Source organism: Trachurus japonicus, chromosome 21 (genome assembly GCF_045865225.1).
Source record: "Trachurus japonicus isolate A0001 chromosome 21, Traja_1.0".
Classification (NCBI taxonomy): domain Eukaryota; kingdom Metazoa; phylum Chordata; class Actinopteri; order Carangiformes; family Carangidae; genus Trachurus; species Trachurus japonicus.
Genome location: NC_140927.1, coordinates 25,235,143 through 25,253,473, shown reverse-complemented (window position 1 = coordinate 25,253,473; position 18,331 = coordinate 25,235,143). Strand labels below are relative to the sequence as shown.

General features: G+C 42.0%; 1 protein-coding gene across 1 annotated transcript in view; it reads right to left on the bottom strand.

Moving 5' to 3' along the window:
• The window catches only part of pdia5 (protein disulfide isomerase family A, member 5), a 57,924-nt gene that overhangs the window by 2,909 nt on the left and 36,684 nt on the right, over positions 1–18,331 (bottom strand). Inside the window, exons 12-16 of the mRNA XM_085766401.1 lie at positions 12,589–12,659; positions 10,871–11,034; positions 10,273–10,403; positions 5,958–6,028; positions 505–639 (exon numbers count right to left, since the gene is read on the bottom strand). Coding sequence (XP_085622527.1) covers positions 505–639; positions 5,958–6,028; positions 10,273–10,403; positions 10,871–11,034; positions 12,589–12,659 — 572 coding nt within the window. The remainder of the gene's footprint in view (positions 1–504; positions 640–5,957; positions 6,029–10,272; positions 10,404–10,870; positions 11,035–12,588; positions 12,660–18,331) is intronic.

Here is an 18,331-nt window from a genome sequence, read left to right as displayed (position 1 = left end):
TTGCCATTAATACTTCACTTAATTTAATATTTCTGTCAATTTGTGGTGATTTGGTCGACAAAAGTAAAAAGTCTAAGGCTCCATCCCATTTCTCATTCAACCCTTCCTCCTGGCAGCAGAGTGACAAGGGATGGGAATATTTCCCTACAACATGAGATACCACCACTATACAGTACAATAATATCTTGCAAATCAGCAATAACAATGTAACGATGGCAATTGTAACAATCTCAAAATCCTTATATATGGTGAATTAATGCATCTCTTTCTGGTGAATCCAGTGTATTCTGTGATATATGTCATAGGCTACCCCTTTGTTTGTAGTGTGGTGAGGGAAAAAGAAAGAAAGGGGATTAGACCAAAGTGTGAAAATGAGAAGCAAACACATGAGAGATCATTTTTAACACAGGAAAAAGAAACAGCAATAACTAGTTTAAGATTCAGGCTGTGAGTGCATGTGGTCTCTGAGGCTGCAGGTCAGAGATGCAGACGGCTACAACTTACCCCACGATCTCCGCTGTATCTTTCCACAAACTTGCCGTAGTTGTAGTAGTTGAAAGTCGGGTAGCCCTCCACCCCTTCCTGCTTACAGAGGTCGTGGTTCTGTCCTTTCGTACAGTCCACGGCGGCGTACACAATCTGAAGAGGAACAGAGAGTGAGGGATTTATCGACCTTATTATTAACCTAATGTAATGGATAGAATTCCAAGGCATCAAAGGAACTCGTTTCAAACACGTCTTACATGTTAACAGGATGCACTGTACTAAAACTACCTACAAAGACTTCTTTAATCCATGTCTGAGAAAAGGTTACTCAGTGAAAACTTTTTTAACACCATTTCCTGGTGTTAAAAATAGTTAGTTATTTAATCTGATAGTAAAAACGAGTCTAACCTTGATGAGGTTTAATGTGACTTCTCATTTGTCTTGCCAGTGAATATAAAAGCTGACACCATCTGCAGCATCTTTTTACCTCTTAAACCTTTTTGAAAGCAAGTTTATTTAAGATTTGGCTCCTGTTCTATCATTAGATGTCCCTGTTTTATTGTTCTATAAAAATGATTGTAATTCGCATCCAACATTTTTTATTGTTCCTGTTCAATTACTTATTATTTCTGCGTCTCTGAAGCACTCTCTATATTTTTTAGGGCAAATAAACTTTATTATAATTGTAGATCAATAATACTATAAAAAAGTACACACAAGGGTATTACAAGAGGATTTAATAGAGGACTCAATATTTATCCACTTAAAATTGGTATTTACAACAAGAGCTCAGGTGTATTTAGCTGCTGGCCCTGACCGGGCTCATGCAGATCTAGACCACTACTCTCTTTCCAGGTTACAACAAATGACTGATGTATCGCTCTTCAGCCAAAACGTTTGGAGTGGGAGGTAGAGAGAGAGAATAAAAAAAAAAGATCCCACAACAGTCACTCCTACATAAAAACAACAAGGGAGATTTATGTTGCGAAGCTGTTGCATCGATTAGTGACAAGCCACCCAATGAGGCGTAAATGCCGCCTCACTGATACATGGCTCACTCAGCGTGTCCTTTTGGACAGCTGAAATGTCACCCTCTCTCAGGGTGCTGAACGCCGCACATTGAACTTGTCAACATCAAATAATCGCTCGCCGTCCATCTGTCTGCTTGAGCCGAATGCGGAAATGACAGATCTGCTGCGGAAGGAAAACGCCTCAGACACTTTCCCCTGCATGCTTCACCGTCGAGCCACTCTCAGAAACTTCTTGTCCTAATTACAAAATACAAGTGCCACTGGATTTTTTCCCCCCCGCTATGCAAAATACAAATACTCAAATGTTGAGGATCTGCATAAGCACCAACATACTGTTAGATGAGTGCACTTCGCCTGCATCAGCAGCACAGACAGAGGGAGCAGAGACTTGAGTCTACTACACACCAGTGGGCAACCCAGAGCCTATAAAGGGATAATCTTCTATGGTCTGTTAACCAAGTGTCTTAAACTCTATGTGCCCCCACAACAAGAGGATTTCACACACATGCTGCAAGCTGTGTTTAATCAGCTGAACTGATGTGTTTCAACCTTTGAATAAGCAAATTAATAGTCAACAAAAACCTGACACAATCTGACACAATCCTGCTTAAAATCGATCTATTCTTAGTTCACGAAAAGATACAGTACAGTGCAGGCTGCAACAGGGAAAGTCTTTTAATATTCGACATTCTCCAAGTTACGACAGTTTGAAATACACAGAGTGCTTTAAGTAGCAACAGGGGACATAATGTAACTACAGATCCATCCGACTGCTCGTCCCCGGGTAATCAATTGGAGCTGCTGTGAATTGACAGAACAAAATGAAGTCGTAGAGACGTTGTTCTTCAAAGTCTGCAGCCGTTTTCCATTATTGATCCATCTTCACAGTGACACAGGACCACACATCACCAATCCAATCCACCGGAAACATTTCTGAGGAGCTGCATATTACCAGTCCACTTGGCCTCGATCCATCAGCGTCGCACAGAAGAGCAGAGCGGTAATCAAACCACAGTGATTCTCACCAACACTCATATCAAGAACATTTACTTCTTATTAAAAGACAATTTTTACAAAGTATTACAATTCCAGCTTTACTTATATCCTTGTTGACTGGTGGAACAGTGGGACACCATTGGTACAACCACTGCCCACAGTACTGAGCTGTAAAGTAGTTTACATTAGGGAATTACCAGAGGCCCTGTGATACGACATCATCGCAATACTTGTGTCTCGATACGATATTATTGTGCTATTAAAAATATTTCAATATGCTGCGATATTGCGGTTTATTAGATTTTTTTCAACTGCAAATGACTCTAACTATCTGACTGTCTCCAAATGAAAACTTTAACATCTGTTTTTTCTCATAAGATTAACTAGTCTGTTCAGATCGATACTTGGCGTATGTACAGTATATCGATAAAATTTGTTTTATTATTGTTGTATGATTACTTTGTTGTGGGTGGGTGATTTTAAATTTTAAAGTCCAATTTTATTTCTCTTGTTGGTTCTATTATGTTGTTGTCAGGAAATTGTATTTGACCTGTTTTATTTCTGTTGTACAGCACCTTGTAACTTGTTTTTGAAAGGTGCTATATAAATAAAAGTTATTATTATTATTATAAAATATGGTGATACTATTCTGTATAGATTTTTCCCCCCATCCATAGTTTACATAGTGGCCAAAACTGGTCGCCACAACTTCTACATACATCGCATAACGCACAGGCTCCAGACATAATAATTGGAAAAGTAAAATGTAAATTGCACATATTTTCTTTTATTTTTCATTTTATCATAGTTGTGTTTGAGAAGCCAGCAGGAAGTTAGCCAGCTCAGCCGACAGATTCTTGGACATGGACACTCTCACCCAGCTCCACTGGGGGAAAGCGCCAAGCGGCCATGCTCTAAAGTTGAAACTCTACTCTACACCAGATTAACAGAGGCCTCAGTCATTCATTTCCCTGAATGTTCCAGTAATTAGTTAAGTGTGCACTGCAGCATGTATGAATACAATAGATAACTGTTAGACACTCATAATCGCTCTGACCAATGTGCACCTTTAATGCTGCTATTATTGATTGGAATTTGGGAAACAGAAGAAAAAACACAAACCCTTTGCACAGCTCCCCTTGCTGTCAGCCAACACAGAATGTGGAGTTTTAATTGTTTGTGTCTTCAAAGCCGGAGCTAAGCTCGTGTTTGTCTTTGGTAAATGAGGCAAGGGCAGCTAATAGACTCTGATCAACACTGGCCTGCTACTATACGCTGTGGCTCGGCTTTATAAATAGAGAGGAATGCCAAGTAAACACTTTCAGAGCTGTCTTGTTCAAACACAACTTCACACCTCCAGTGGCCACTTGAGGGATGATGATAGTGAGGAAATCTTCAGCTTCTGCCTTTATGTAACCTTCGCGTATACGAGAGTCCCCGAGGCTCCGCAGCTTGTGGAGGTTTTACCATATGGATGCTGATCCAAATACCGCTGAGCAGTGAGGCGATGCCAAATATCCTTGAGCTGTTGAGGCCACTAGATACTTGATGTTTAAAAACATTTCTCTTCAAGCAAAGGTAATTTTAAGGTGTCGATAGTAATGTTTCATTTCTGCCATGTTGGTTAATCATTGCTACAAATCAAAGCTTATGTTTGTCTGACTAACCGGTGTCAAACCAGGCCACCGCTGTAAACAAGAACCTGCCTCTGATTTGCCAGCTTATATAAATGAAGGTCATGAGGATGTGTCTCAGCGTGAAATGAAGGAAATCAACAAAAGGAGTGAACAAGTTCCTAAAGTTGTAGCTGACAGGCAGGACTCAGACTTACACACAAACATTTCCAGCTCATCTGCCGAACTTTAATTCCATGGAGAGACGTTACAGAGGATTGCCTCAGAAAAATAGATGACTAAGATGTTGAGGACATGTCACTGTTTGGAGCCATCTGACAATGATTTTGAAAAATTCCAAACTAATGAGACAACAACGCTGCCTGAGCGCCACTGGAACATGTGAACTTAACATGAAGCATCTCTATGAGTCAACGATTTGATGTCTTCTTTTTTTTTTTTTAAAGGTGAGTGTCACTTTGAGATGATAAATTATAGCTCACAGTATCGCCAGACACGCGCCCACATTTATTTTTTTATCTCACTGTGTGTGTGTGTGTGGATGAGTCACACAGTTAAGGAGGTTTGGAAGTATGGAGTCCTGCAGTCAGAGGGTATTAACAGGGAAGATCGGGAGTGGGAGGTGTCGGGACAGAAGAAGTCCTCGGGGAAAAAGGAATGAGAGGGAGGAGAGATGATGGAGGGTGAGGATGAGTGTGTGTCCTGTTGTGACTTCATGAACATCCAGTAACCCCCGAGACCTTAGTGTGCCGAGGAATTGAGGACAGTGTGTTGGCTTTGGGTAGATGGTGAGATTCCTCGCTGTCACATGATGAAGACACAGACCAGGGATGAGGCGGAGACGGTTTTAAGTTTTTAAAGTTTGAGAGTTTTCAAGATGTCGCTGTGCTGCTAAGATCTTATTAGACAGTCTGAGTATGACAAATGGGAGTACAATCACTCTGCAGGCTGTCATGCTAATTTCAGATCATCTATTTTTATGAAAAATAAGACATCTATTGAGCCGTCGGGAAAAAAAACAACGAAGAAAGCCTGGTGCAGGATTAAAAAATGACAGCGTTAATATTAAGCGTATTGTAAACAAAGAATAACAATATGCAGTGCAATTAAGCTCTATGAATACAGATTTCAAAGCCTGATTCCCCGTCTCATGCAGAGACATGTGAGAAGTTTGATAGTGAGTCAACTACACAATAACAGTACCGTGCAACGGTTTTAGGTAATTTAGATGTTGTAACATCATCGGGGCAGCGTCTGATCACTCTTAAATTCATCCTGCACCATGACGACAAACCCAAACATACAGCCCAGGGTAATAAAGAACTGTCGTCAGCAATCGAAACAAATGCTGGCAGTTTCTCACCTCTTCCAGGATTTGTGCTCTATGAAGTCATAATACGCAACAACTAGATGAGGTTATATATTTTGTCAGTGTTGCGCTCCGTGTGCCAGAAGCAGTTAATTTGACATTTTTAGGATACTGGAGGTCAAAAGTCTCCTGCAGATAATTCAGCTCCTGATAAAAACTTCCTGAACGACTGACAGTGAAGGCATCTTAGCCTGGAGAAGCTGACTGCAGCTGCAGTGACAGATGTGGTGGTGAAGATAACAACACCCGTGATCCCACAGTGTCATTAAAGTGTGCCTGTTGTTATTTGTCTTGATTGAGGTGAATCATAGCAGCCAGAAATGAAATTAAACTGTATATTATCTACACTGGGCTCAACACAGACAAGTAATCCATGACAGGAAACTTGAGTCACACAATTGTTGCTTATAGTAAATGTATGAATTCAACTGCAGCACAAACCTTGCGGTCTTCTTTGAAGAGCTCCGCCGCCGTGGTGAAGTGGGGGACAGCGTTTTTACAATGTGGACACCCTGAAAGAGGACGGACACACAGATGGGACGTTATTACAGTAAAGCTCATCATTACACATTTACACCGCAACATCCAGCCTCACATCCTATACGACACCACAGCGGGGCAATAATGCCACACAAATATGATGCTACTAAAAGGCACACAATCAGGAGGTACAACAAAATCACTTTAATCCGTGTTCATAAAGCACGTGACCCTGTCACATTCCTGCAGTTATTTAGAGCTTCACGCCACATTAGAGATGGTTCACTTGTGTGTTATGAGAGACTGTAAATCTCTTTATTGCTGCCATAAACACAACCTCCCTGGAGCTCCCTCTGCTCCAGCAGCCATCCATTTACAGTATGTCAATACTTACACAAATACACCTCCAGGTGCCACCGCTACACATCATGTTTACAGACAGGAGCTTGTATGGCTACGTTTTTATCTGCGAGGGAAGATTTTCAGATTCTGTCTGAATCTCGCCAAGGTGGGACACTTGTCGTGTTTTTTTGCATGGTACTTGCAATCAAGCAGAGTGATTGCTGTTATGACATCTTTTTCCTTTGATTTTCTGTTTGTCTTGCTCCTTTTTTGTTGCTAATGTCAAGTACCCCATTTTTCTGCTCTGGTGCAATCAAAGTGTTGTTACCGCTGTTGGAAACTGAATTCTTCTGCCATAAAAAAAGGTGAAAAACACAAGTGACAAGAAAATTTTCCACAACAAAACCCCCCCAAAAAACCAACAACACTTTGTCACTGGGTGACCGGATGAGGATTAAATGACTCATCAGTCGGCCCATAACAAAGAGGCACAAATGTTTAAGAGGCTGGCCACTAGTCTTGTTTTTCCCAGCAGCCTGTAACAGTTTCCTGGTGCTGAGAGTTGTTGTGGATTGACTGTCGGCACAAAGCTGATAGTTAAGATAATCAGTGCAGGCTGGTTGGATGGAAACACACAGGATGAAAATACAAATGCTGGTCAAATGCCCTGAAGGTGTTATTGACTCATCGAACCTCTTTCTAACGTACAAGACGCAGCCAAGAACATGTGGCTAAATGTTTACAACACTACTGTAATGTTGACCATGGGCATTAAGCTGCTCCTGAGATAGCCATGGATTTACTCACATTAAACCATAAAAGCACAAAACTGGAGAGAGTTTTCTGCATCAGGCCACTATCTATTGAAACAGGAGATAAACTGCCACCACAAAGTTGGAAAACAACTGCGATTTTAGTTTCTCAAACTAGCTTTAGTATACTTACTGAACAGCAAAACAGGCTATTCAAGATACATGCTTTTTACATTAAAAAATAATGTACTAAACACAATACACTCAATTACCAGCTATTGATGTTGCCACCCCTCCCCCCCGAAACTAAGATCTCCAAATGTGTTCCCATGAAACATTAATGTTAATCCCACTCTAAAAGGATTTGACAGGCCACAGTGGCACTGACCGACGGTGGCCACGGCTATAATGAGTGTACATGCCCACGAGCGTTCACATAGTCACACACATACATAACTCTACCTTCAGCTCAATTATACATCAACTCTGCATCTGTCCATTTATCTTCCTTTCCAGAGCTACAGCTCTCTGAGCAGCATTCAGCACAGCTCACAAAAGCCATTTTCCTGCTGTAGTACCATTTCAGCTGCAATATTCAACGGCCTTTAAACCTTTAAAGGTTCTGTCACCATTGTGAGACCGTTATATCAACAACAAAAAGGAAAAACAGAGCAGATGTACAGTATATACTGTAGTTGGACAGCAGACAGATCAGTGTCCAACCAACCGGTGGGATGAGAGCAGATACCTGAGTAAAGAGCACATAGATGAACCCTGTAGGGGAATATTTCAGCTTTGACATCTCACATACTTCCTGTCATACAAGCTGTTTAAAGGTTTATTTAAAAAGGTTTGTAAAAAATAAAAGTAGGTCTGCAGCTGATAATGAGACCTTCCTCTCCTCTGCCCACACAGACACTTTCACTTTGTCTTTCTTATAATTACCGACAGGCAGAGACTGAGATGGAGGGAACAGCAGACAAAGTAATGTAGCAGCCTTGATCCTCTGCAAATGACAGAAATTGGCAAAAGAAATGTAAAAACACCTAGAAAATAAAGGCATGGAAATGTTTTGTTTGGATCTAAGCATTACAAATACCTACTCATGGTTACAAATGTGTATTGAGGGACTATTAACTTAGTATTGCCAGAGGGAAAGAGCCAAAAAGAGAGTGAAAACATGACATCATATAGTGTAAGTTTGGTTTCAGTTATGCTGATTTAAGACTTAAAACCAATAACACCCCCCAACTCTGTAAAAAAAAAAAGATTTTTCTGTCTGAAGTATGAGCTCGATGACGCTTGCTAAATCTTGACATCTTAGCGAGCGGCTGTAAATCCACCAAATGCTCTATTAAACGCAAGCTGATACAGTGCGGGTGCAGATGGGGAGGGCGGGGTGGGAGGGCAGCAGGTTGTTGCTGCCTGATGTGCATCTGGAGCGTCTCTTTGTAGAGGGAAGCTCCGACGGGACCGCGCCGTGACCGCCGTGCCCCGTCTGGCTTTGAAGCCCTCGTCAGACTCACAGGGCAGAAACACAGGGACAGAGGTGCATGTGTGTGTCTGTGTGTGTACTGATAATTAAGCTGCTCTGTATTCCTTCTGCATCTGTGTGTTGTGTTGTGTTTCAGGTGAAGGTCCCGACATTTTAAAACTCATTTCAATGTCAGAGAGTTGCCTCTCACTTCATGGAGAAGTCAAAAACCATGAGTTAGTTAGAGTGAAGGCTATTTTCTAAAACGTGAGGTTGGACTTGTGTGAGCCACATGTTCCCACTCAAACAGGTCAAACAGATGAGTTCTGTTTCTGAGTCTGTGAATTGTTTGTTGGTGGTGAACTTTAAAGGAGCTACTTGTGGATATCAAAGAGTGACAAGATGGACCAAGGCCTAGCTGGTTAGCGTGATCATTTTAATAGAAGCAGTTTGATACTGAACTAGCAAAGTTTATTCTTGGCTTGGAGGGGACGACTGTTAATGCTAGGGATGGGTACCGGATTTAGTATGTGAAGTCAAACAGTACCACATTTCAGTACTTGAAGGAACCTTTGCATCGCGTGCGTCAGCGAGAGTTGATACCGTCTATGGGAGAGTCTGTCTGAACTTTAATTACCACACATACACAGAAAAAGTACCGAAAACAGGTACCGTTGTGTACCGGTACCGAATATTGGTACCCTATCGATTCAAATGTGAAAGGTTCCCATCCCTAGTTAATGCTAAGGTTGGATATGTAGCTCTAGCAAAACCTGCAAATACCTTCTTTATATCAGCTTTAACTGAGCGAGTTAGAAGAAAGAAAGAAAAAAACACACAAATTACATATTGGGAACTCTCATAATTCCTTTGAGTTTGTTATTCATGAGTGAATAAGTGTTTTTCTAAAGAGCTTTGCTTTTGTCTTCACCAACCACAGAGTAAAATGGGGCTAATACAGAGTGAAAACAGCTGCCTGGAAACACTGAAAAGACTGAATCACACAGTAAATAGCCTGTAAAAATAAAAATCACCATTAGAAACTCCTTTGTATCACCTTATTTTACCTATTAAGAGTTCTTATTAGAGGAGCTTTAAAGACTGATGCCAAAGTTTTAACTCGCTAAACTGGCTGACATCTCAACTGCCAGCTGTTGCAGTGACACTGGGCAAAGATACAGTTTGACAGGTCAGATTGTGCCAGTTCAAACAGCAACATAAAAGTTATTCTGTTGCCAACATTTAGCAGGACAGCTACCTTTCTCAGGAGATTTTTTTCCAGCAATATAAATCTGCATAATAGAATTTCACATCCATCTTCCCCGAGATATGAGGTGGGAGAGTGACTTCTCTTTTTTTAACTTGCACAGATCTATTCTCAGTAATCTGAATCATTCCTCAGTCTCCCCGTGGCTTAGGTGGAGTTTATATACTGTGTGATGAGGAGCTTGGCAAGACGGCTCAGAGTGACGTATGCACACTGGTTAAAACCCAGGATATGATCACACCGAGCCCGATGGAGCGGGGCTGTGATCACACTTGGTTGCAGAAACTTCACACACACTTAATATTTTGATCAAAACAGCCAAATATATGAAATTCTACAGTCTGTGCAAAAACTGTCTCCTGCCAACTACAGATGAGCCTGTCAGGAGTAATAGCAGACCGCTGTAGAGGGTTGTTTAATTGGTATGAATGAGGCTCTTACAGGGAGCGTAGAACATGACCAGGGCATGCTTCTTCTTCTTCAGTGCCTCTCGGAAATCCTCTGATCCAAGATGGCTGACGCTGGAAGGCTTGTCTTCCCAGGACTGCTCGGGTGGAGGAGGTGCCTGGGGACTAGAGACATAAACGAGAGCAAAGTAATAACTATTATATACACAATAAGGAGATTGTGCATATAGTGTAGCCTATACTTGTTTCCAAAAAAGAAAAACGGTCACATGGTGAATACCAGTTATGCAATAATACTCCATACTATATATATTAAATGCTGCTGACCTTCCTTTATGGAGCCTGTAATGGCTGCAGCTGGACTGATGTCATTGTAAATCCACTACTTTTCACACTGACTCTTTTCTAAAGTTGAATCTCTTACACTGGGAGGACATTATGTAAAAAATGTTGCAGCTAATCAGGAACAAAAGCGGATGTTTAAGCTCAGGGACACATGGGATACAACGCACATGGGGTTGAGTCTGTGTCTAAATGTCTAAATGTCTAAATGTCTAAAACTCTGCAAAGGCAGCATTTGTTGGACAGAAGTAGAGAAGTGGCTGAGCTGCCTGGTGAAGAGTGCGACTCACTTGTGCATGAACTCGATGATCTTGTCTTTGCTCCGGAGATGTGGCAGCGTATACTTGTCTTCACCTTTCTCGAAATACTTCACCGTTGGGAAGCCAGAGATCTTGAAGCGATCCCCCACGGCCTTGTGCACCGTGGAGTCCACCGCTGCCAGAACACCTGGAGTCTGAGAGGTAACAACAACAGCACATCAGCCACAAACGTTAGAACTGGTGACTGGTTTCAATGTTGTGGCTGGTGGCAGGACTCCAGACTAACTTTTATTACTAGGAGCACAGCGGCCCTTTACTTAAAATCTTAGGAGTGCAAGCAGAACATTTAGGGCTGCACGCTATTAATCAACTTGCAAAGCAAATATTCATATACAGAAGGGAAAATAAGTATTGAACACGTCAGTATTTATTTAGAAAGTAATCCTGTCCCCTATCAGTGCAAAGTAATATCAGCTTTAGTCCAAATTGACGCCTATGAAAAGGTTTCTCATCACCCAGGTGTCACACAAAGAGCAAAGAGTTCTCTCAAGGCCTTCAGAAACTCATGTTGCAGAACATCCTGATGGCATCGGTTACAGACGTGTCTGAATGCACCGTTTTACCCGTTAGTGCTGTTATCCAGAACTGAAAAGAACATGATTTCACCATAAACTGGCCACGACCAGGTCCTCACAAGATTTCTGACAGAGTCAAAAGAAAACTAAGGAGAGTTGTCTAAGAGCCGATGACCACTGGCTGAGAGCTTTAGACAGATGCATGTTCAAAATGCAAGTCTATTGACGAGTTCAATACTTATTTTCCCAGCTGTGTCTTTTTCATTGTGATCTGCCACCTGTAATGACAGCAAATTTACTGGTTGCACATGTGCAAGGAGATGCAAAAAATTCCCAAAAGGAAACCACTGCCACACACACACATATTCATATAGTGTATATATGCAACATTAAAGACTGTTACTGGTATTAATGTTGTAGCTGATCAGTGTAAACCATGTGGGACCTTTGAAAAATAATAACTATAAAGGGATCTGTCCAATTAGACTAATAGAGGTCCTGAGACTAACCCTTAACATGACACTAATTAACAACCCACACTATAAACACAATCCAAGTTCAACCTTTGCAAATGAGCACACTGAGCCTTTTGTGTATTTAAAAAATGCTGCATAAAAAAAATAATAAAAAAAAAACACCAGCAGGGAGGTAAGGAGGAGAAAAATAAATGATATTCTAAGCCTTCAGGTCTTGGGGTGAGAGAAGCTCCAGTCAATCCATATTAGATAATGGTCAGCCTTCTCCCATTGACCTCCAACGCTGGGCACGGAGCCACAAGGAGAAGGTCCAAGCGTCGGGCCGGGGGGACGCTCATGGATGAGATAATTGCTACAGTCACCAGGCTGGAGTTTTATTGGCCCTGCCCCTGGCCGGGGAGTGTTGGATTACCACCGAGGACATAATGGCGGAGAGGAGAGGTGAGGAACACACCCGACTAATCAGAAACACATCGAGAACCGGGCCATTGGACAGACTGACCAGCATGTCGGTTGTGTCGGCCAACAGCCTCCGGGCCAAGGGAGGGATTATTATGATCTGTTAATGAGGCGCCGCTACGCAGTGAAGTCCTGCATGTTCAACGGAGTGTGAAATATGAAAACGGAACAAAACACACGGACCTGAAGTCTTGCACGCTGGGCACACAACAACACAAGCAAAGGTCACAAAACTTACATCTGCTCCCTTGTTGAGTATTTCAGCTGCTTCATCATACTCTGGCTTCATCTTCTTGCAGTGGCCACACCCTGAAGGATTCAGATCATACGTTAGAGACTGGCTTCACAGATTGCAGACGCTGATATTGACATTGCTATTTGAGAGTAAAAAATGATAACAATGAATCTGACTATCATATTTATTATAATTAAAAACTAATTTGGTAGTATTCTGTCAAACTATTTTTTTTATTATTTCATTAAACACACATTTTAAAATGGTGAATTAATTAATAAAAAGAATAAATACACAAAAGTCAACAGATAAAGATGAAAAATGCATTTTGCATATAAAACATTTATATGCTGAAACTTTCATCCTCACAATAGCAGCCTGCTAACTAAAACAGTCACATCAGTGAGAGTAAAAAGGACCGATGAATGAATCACCCCTCAACCTTGTGGAATATGAAAAAAAGCAAATAGCTATGTGCTGCTGAAGAATATATTTTCATAAAAGTAAGGCTAAGAACAGTCCGAGAGCCCTGCAATCTTTGTACAATGTTACATCCACAGAGCTGTCGCACTGAATCCGTGTGTCAACAGCTGTAATTCTCCGGTGTCCTGCTGTTTCCCCACCGGTTTGTCTGAGGCTTTGCTGCCGCCACGCTGAGGGTGAAACTGTAACTGAGATGACGAGAGTCTCCCTTCGTTTACCAGGAGAGGTCATTCTGGCCCTGATTGCTGACTACATGTTTTATTCTCAGACATGGGTGTGCGTGTTTGCATCTGAGTAAGCATGTTTAAGACAAACTGAAAGAGACTAAGAGCTGGGTGGGAGGAAGTGACACGTATAGTAGTGAAAGAAAGAGTGCAAGTAGAGGATGAAGGGAGGAGGGAGGGATGGAGGGGGAAGTGGAGGTGACGAGTCCAGCTGGGCCATATGGTCCAATGTTGTCTTAACGTATGGGTAACACAAATATCTCATAGCGGGTTGTCAGGGTGCCATCGAGGAGTTGGTTCCAATGAAAATGTACTGGTGTGAAAATGGCTTAGATTCAAAAATATGCAAATTCAGACTCGTAAAGAAGTCAGACTTAGAAGAAACCACAGCAACATGGTGTAGATGGTGTTAGCACACTGCAACAGCACAATGTGGCTACACATAAAAATACATCCCAAGCAGAGACTGAGTACAAAGAGAGTGGAAATCAAAGTGCGTCAGCTCATGTGAGCTCTAAAAGAAAACTGAAGGTACAATCTACGTTGGCACAATCGAGCCGAAGCAAATCATTTGGAACTTGTTGTGTTCGATTGAAAAAAACAAAACAAAAAACAAAGAAGAAAGAAATTCCTGAAGTGGTCGCGTTTTAGTTGGATTACAGATGTGATGTCGATCCAAACAGTTGAAAAGGCAAAGCTTCAAAGACCTTCACCACAGACTCCTGCTTCTGTGTTATTGCATTTACTGTTTCAATATTTCTTGTCAGCTTTTTGTTAGTTTTATTGCAGAAATAAAAAGGAAAACCTTCCCTTCAGAATCACGACCCAATATTGTTAATTCACGCGAATATTTTTTCTCGATCAATTTATACTGCGATATGTAAAGTGCATTTCATAAAATAATCACTTTGTTTAATTACAAGGGTCAGCTGTAACTATGCTCCGTACTAAGGAAACCAATCTCTTCACAGGGTGTAAAAGCAAAAACTTGTATAATTTTTTTTTTTCAAAGAGTTTCAGTCTGACATTGACAGTCACTAGATGATGATATGAATTATTCGTATTAAGTTTGCAGCTTATTCAACTTCAGAGGAAAAATTCAAGGAGAATGAATTTCATTACTTTTCTCTGCACCTCTCCGTTCTTTAATTAAGAAGGAGGGACAGTGTTAACTGTGTTTTTGCTCCGTATAACTCTGTATTATCTGGAGGTAGTGGCGTCTGTTTGTGTGTTTCTGTGTGAATGTGTTTGCAACAAATCTGTCTGAGCTCCGAGCATCGTGAACAAACTGTGTTTGGTGTGAAGGTGTGTTTAATATTGCATGAGCAAACGGGCAAACATTTTATTTTTGGATTCAAAATGACTTTCAAACACATAAAACAATATTCGTCAAGTACAAGATGTTTTGTTTTAAGATGTCATGAATATGCTTTTTGATCAGGGATGAGCAGCGTGTGTGTGTGTGTGTGTGTGTGTGTGTGTGTGTTCAGAGCACTGTTGTGCACAGATGCATGAAACAAAGTTGGTACATTTCCAAACCTGGTAAATTGCCCTTGTCATAACAGTTCAAGAATTCCTTTCTTCAATATATAATGCAGTGCTGGCGCAGGCTATAAATCAAGTGTGATACGCCTCTTGGAAAAAAAAAAGAGAAGCTGCTTCTCTTTCATCTAAATCAATGTAGTGTGTGATCATGCAGATTGTGCTGAGGCTGAGCAGAGAAACAGTGACTAAAAGGACTTTGTCTGACCCTTCAAAGTGATGAGTAAGAAGGAAAACCAAATGTCTGGCCCGTGCTCGGCATCAGCTCTGCTCCGCATTCATACTCACAGACTGTGTGTGTGTGTGTGTGTGTGTGGAGAGGGGGGGCTCAGAAATACATAGAAATATTGCTGATTCAGACGGAGAAGAGATCAGAATGAACAAACAGGACACACATCACTGTAGTAGCTCTAATAAAAACTGATGCATGCAAAAAAAAAAAAAAAAGAAAAGTTAAAAGCCTGGTGACTTTGTTGTTAGGGTTAGGGTGTTGTTAGGTCATCTCCTCTCGGCCCACGGCAGCAGTGAGCTGCAGCCTGTGGCTACTTGAGTGCTACTGAGTGGCCGGTCTGGAGAGGTGTGTCAATCACAACCACTCACTTCCTGATGCACCGACTGCAGTCTGAACACAAACATTTAGGGATCAAATGTTGCCATTTGCAGCCACATCTGCTGGAACAACATCCTGCATCCATTACGCTGCTGTGCTTTCTGGTCCAACATTTCTGGCTAGGAGAGGAGCTTTTGTTTTGGTTCGGGACATAAACAGGTTCACTCTGGGAGACGGCGCCCTGTCCTGCTGCCCGTTTTGCCGAGCTGCACGGAAACAACCCCCAGCGAGTGCTGTTCAGAGGACGGTGAGAATGGGCGCGCTGAGAGGTGGACAGAAATACAAGCTGATGGTGGCGGTTGGGAGACCATTAATCTCACTATGACAGCAGGGCCATTAAGAAACTGCACTGAAGCAGCAAGGCCGGGCATCCATGTGTGTACGTGTGTGTATGAGTGAGAGAGAGGCAGAGAGCGATATGCAATGAAACTGTGTGCAATAAATGTTTTAGCGTCTTAGTGTGAAATATGTTTAATGTGTGTTGCAGGTGTACATATATGTGTGTTTGTGTGTGCGAGCTGAAAAGATCTGATGCAGCTTGTTTCAGCTGACTGCCCTTGATTTGAGTGTGTGGGTGACTGGCTGCTGTCTGCAGGGTGAGTCAACTGCAGGACAAGTGTGTGTGAAGCTGTGACACCGTGTAGGAGCGGAGAGGATGGACTCGTCTGCTCCCTGCACTCCTGAAACTCAAAAACATTTCTCTGTGCATCCAGGATGAGGACGCAGAAGAGAGAGAGAGAGAGAAAAACTTTTTATCCCAAGTTACTCACTCGGGTTTTCTGCCCTAGATACTGTAGCTAATAACTCCACCAGCTAACGACACCAAAATCATCTGCAAGTCTGTTGGATAATGTGTGCTGTCTGCTGCAGCCTTAGAAAATGGTGACATAAAAGTGAGATGGTGAGGACTCAGGGTGGGTCGTTTCATTTAAAGCCCCTGTACAGTATGGCTGTTAAAGGGATAGTTCAACATTTTGGCAAATTGGCCCATTGCCATAATCTCTATAGTCATAGCAGTAGGTTCGTTACCTTTAATTGTCGGTGCAAGCTATTTTTAGAACAGTGGAGCAGAGCCGCGAGCTGCTCAGAGCTACGCTACGGAGGCTCATGGGATTTCTTGGTTTCCCTCATCAAACTCATCAAATACACAATCTAACAACTCAAAAACGCTCTAGTGGACAAGTTGTGACCTGCACATTCACCACGTTATGACATAATAACAGAACACTACGTGACAGAGTTGTCTTCGAGGTAAATACAGAGACTGCTTGCTGAAAAACTGTCCCTGAAGGCAACGCACATCAGCGGTTTTGCATGAAAGCAACTCTGTCTTGTAACGTTGTGTTATTATCTCATAGCGTGGTGAATGTGCAGGTCACAACTTGTCCACCAGAGTGATTTGGAGTTGTTGGATTGTGTATTTGATGAGTTTGATGAGGGAAACCAAGAAATCGGTATCGGCCTCGGTAGCGTAGCTCTGAGCAGCTCATGGCTCTGCTCCGCCGTTCTAAAAATAGCTTGCACTGACAAATAAAGGTAACTAACCTACAGCTATGACTATAGGGATTATGGCAATGGGTCAATTTGACAAAATGTTGAACCATCCCTTTAAACAGGATGTTTTCAAACTGTATATTTGGAAAAGAACACTTTTTTTTTTTTTTGATATTAGGAAAATTAACATCTAACATCATTTTGTTACTTTATATTGCCACAGACTTAAGCGATGATGTTAAGTATCTACACTTTATGGGTTTCACATACTGTATTCACTACAGTATGGTGATGCATTAGCCCACACACCTATACTGACAAAGTGACTTGACGGGGGGTGAGTTTGGTTCTGATTATACATTCTGGACTTTGTTTTACTAAAGGATTAGACGGATCAATATCAGATTCAATCTCTGTGATGTCAGTCCAGGCTTTCAAAGGAACCGGAGGAAGGATTTAAACCTGGCTCCATCAACGGATTCCAACAACTCCAAAGCCGCCTGATGCATATGTTTGCATTTAACATGTGTATAAAAAAGAAAATGATACATGCAGTTAGGAACCGTTGCTACTTATTGATCAAAAGCCGACCCAAGAGGCTGCATGCAACATTTCACCCTATCTTGGTTCGGACGTCTTGCGTAACGGTTGTTTTTAAATTCCAAACAGGCTGATGTGATCGATGCAATGATGTCACTTGGCCGTTCCTGTTCAGTGGATCATATTTACAGAAATTCAAAGTCACAGCATTTTTTTGTCCTGCCAACGAGCAGAAGTTAGTTTATAATACTCCATCCAACAGTGCCAAAACATTTTGGAAGTTTTAGGTCATGAGCAATAAGAAGTGGGATGTTGCAGGTCCCACTGCAGTGTGTGTGTGTGTGTGTGTGTGTGTGTTTGTATGTGTGTGTGTGTGCGTGTTAAAGAAGTGTTTTAATCACTTCAACCGCTGGGGAGTGTGTTTGCCCTCTGGGTGGAGTGCAGTGCTCCCAGCAACCTGCAGGTATGAAGGTAGTTTGGCGAGGAATGTGATGAAATTTTGAAAACAATGAATCATCATTATGGTGAGAGCTAGGGGGAAAGGGCACCGTTTTTATTTATTCATTTATTTTTATAGCGTGGAGGCTAAGATGAGCACGGTGAGGGAGGGCGCAGCTGGGCAGGTGGAGGGGAGGAGGGAGGAGGAGGAGGAGGTGACATGGTCGGGGGTGGTTTAGGAAAAAATAAGTGAAAGATCCTGAAATTGGCTGCAATAGGAACCCAGACTGTGCGGCGTGGCTTCTGTGGGGGTTTTTATATATTTGCATGATTTTACAGTTACGTGTCAGTCGCATTTATCAACATAGAAAATCCTCTCTCCCTCTCACGCAGGAGGGCTGCACCAAAGCAAATC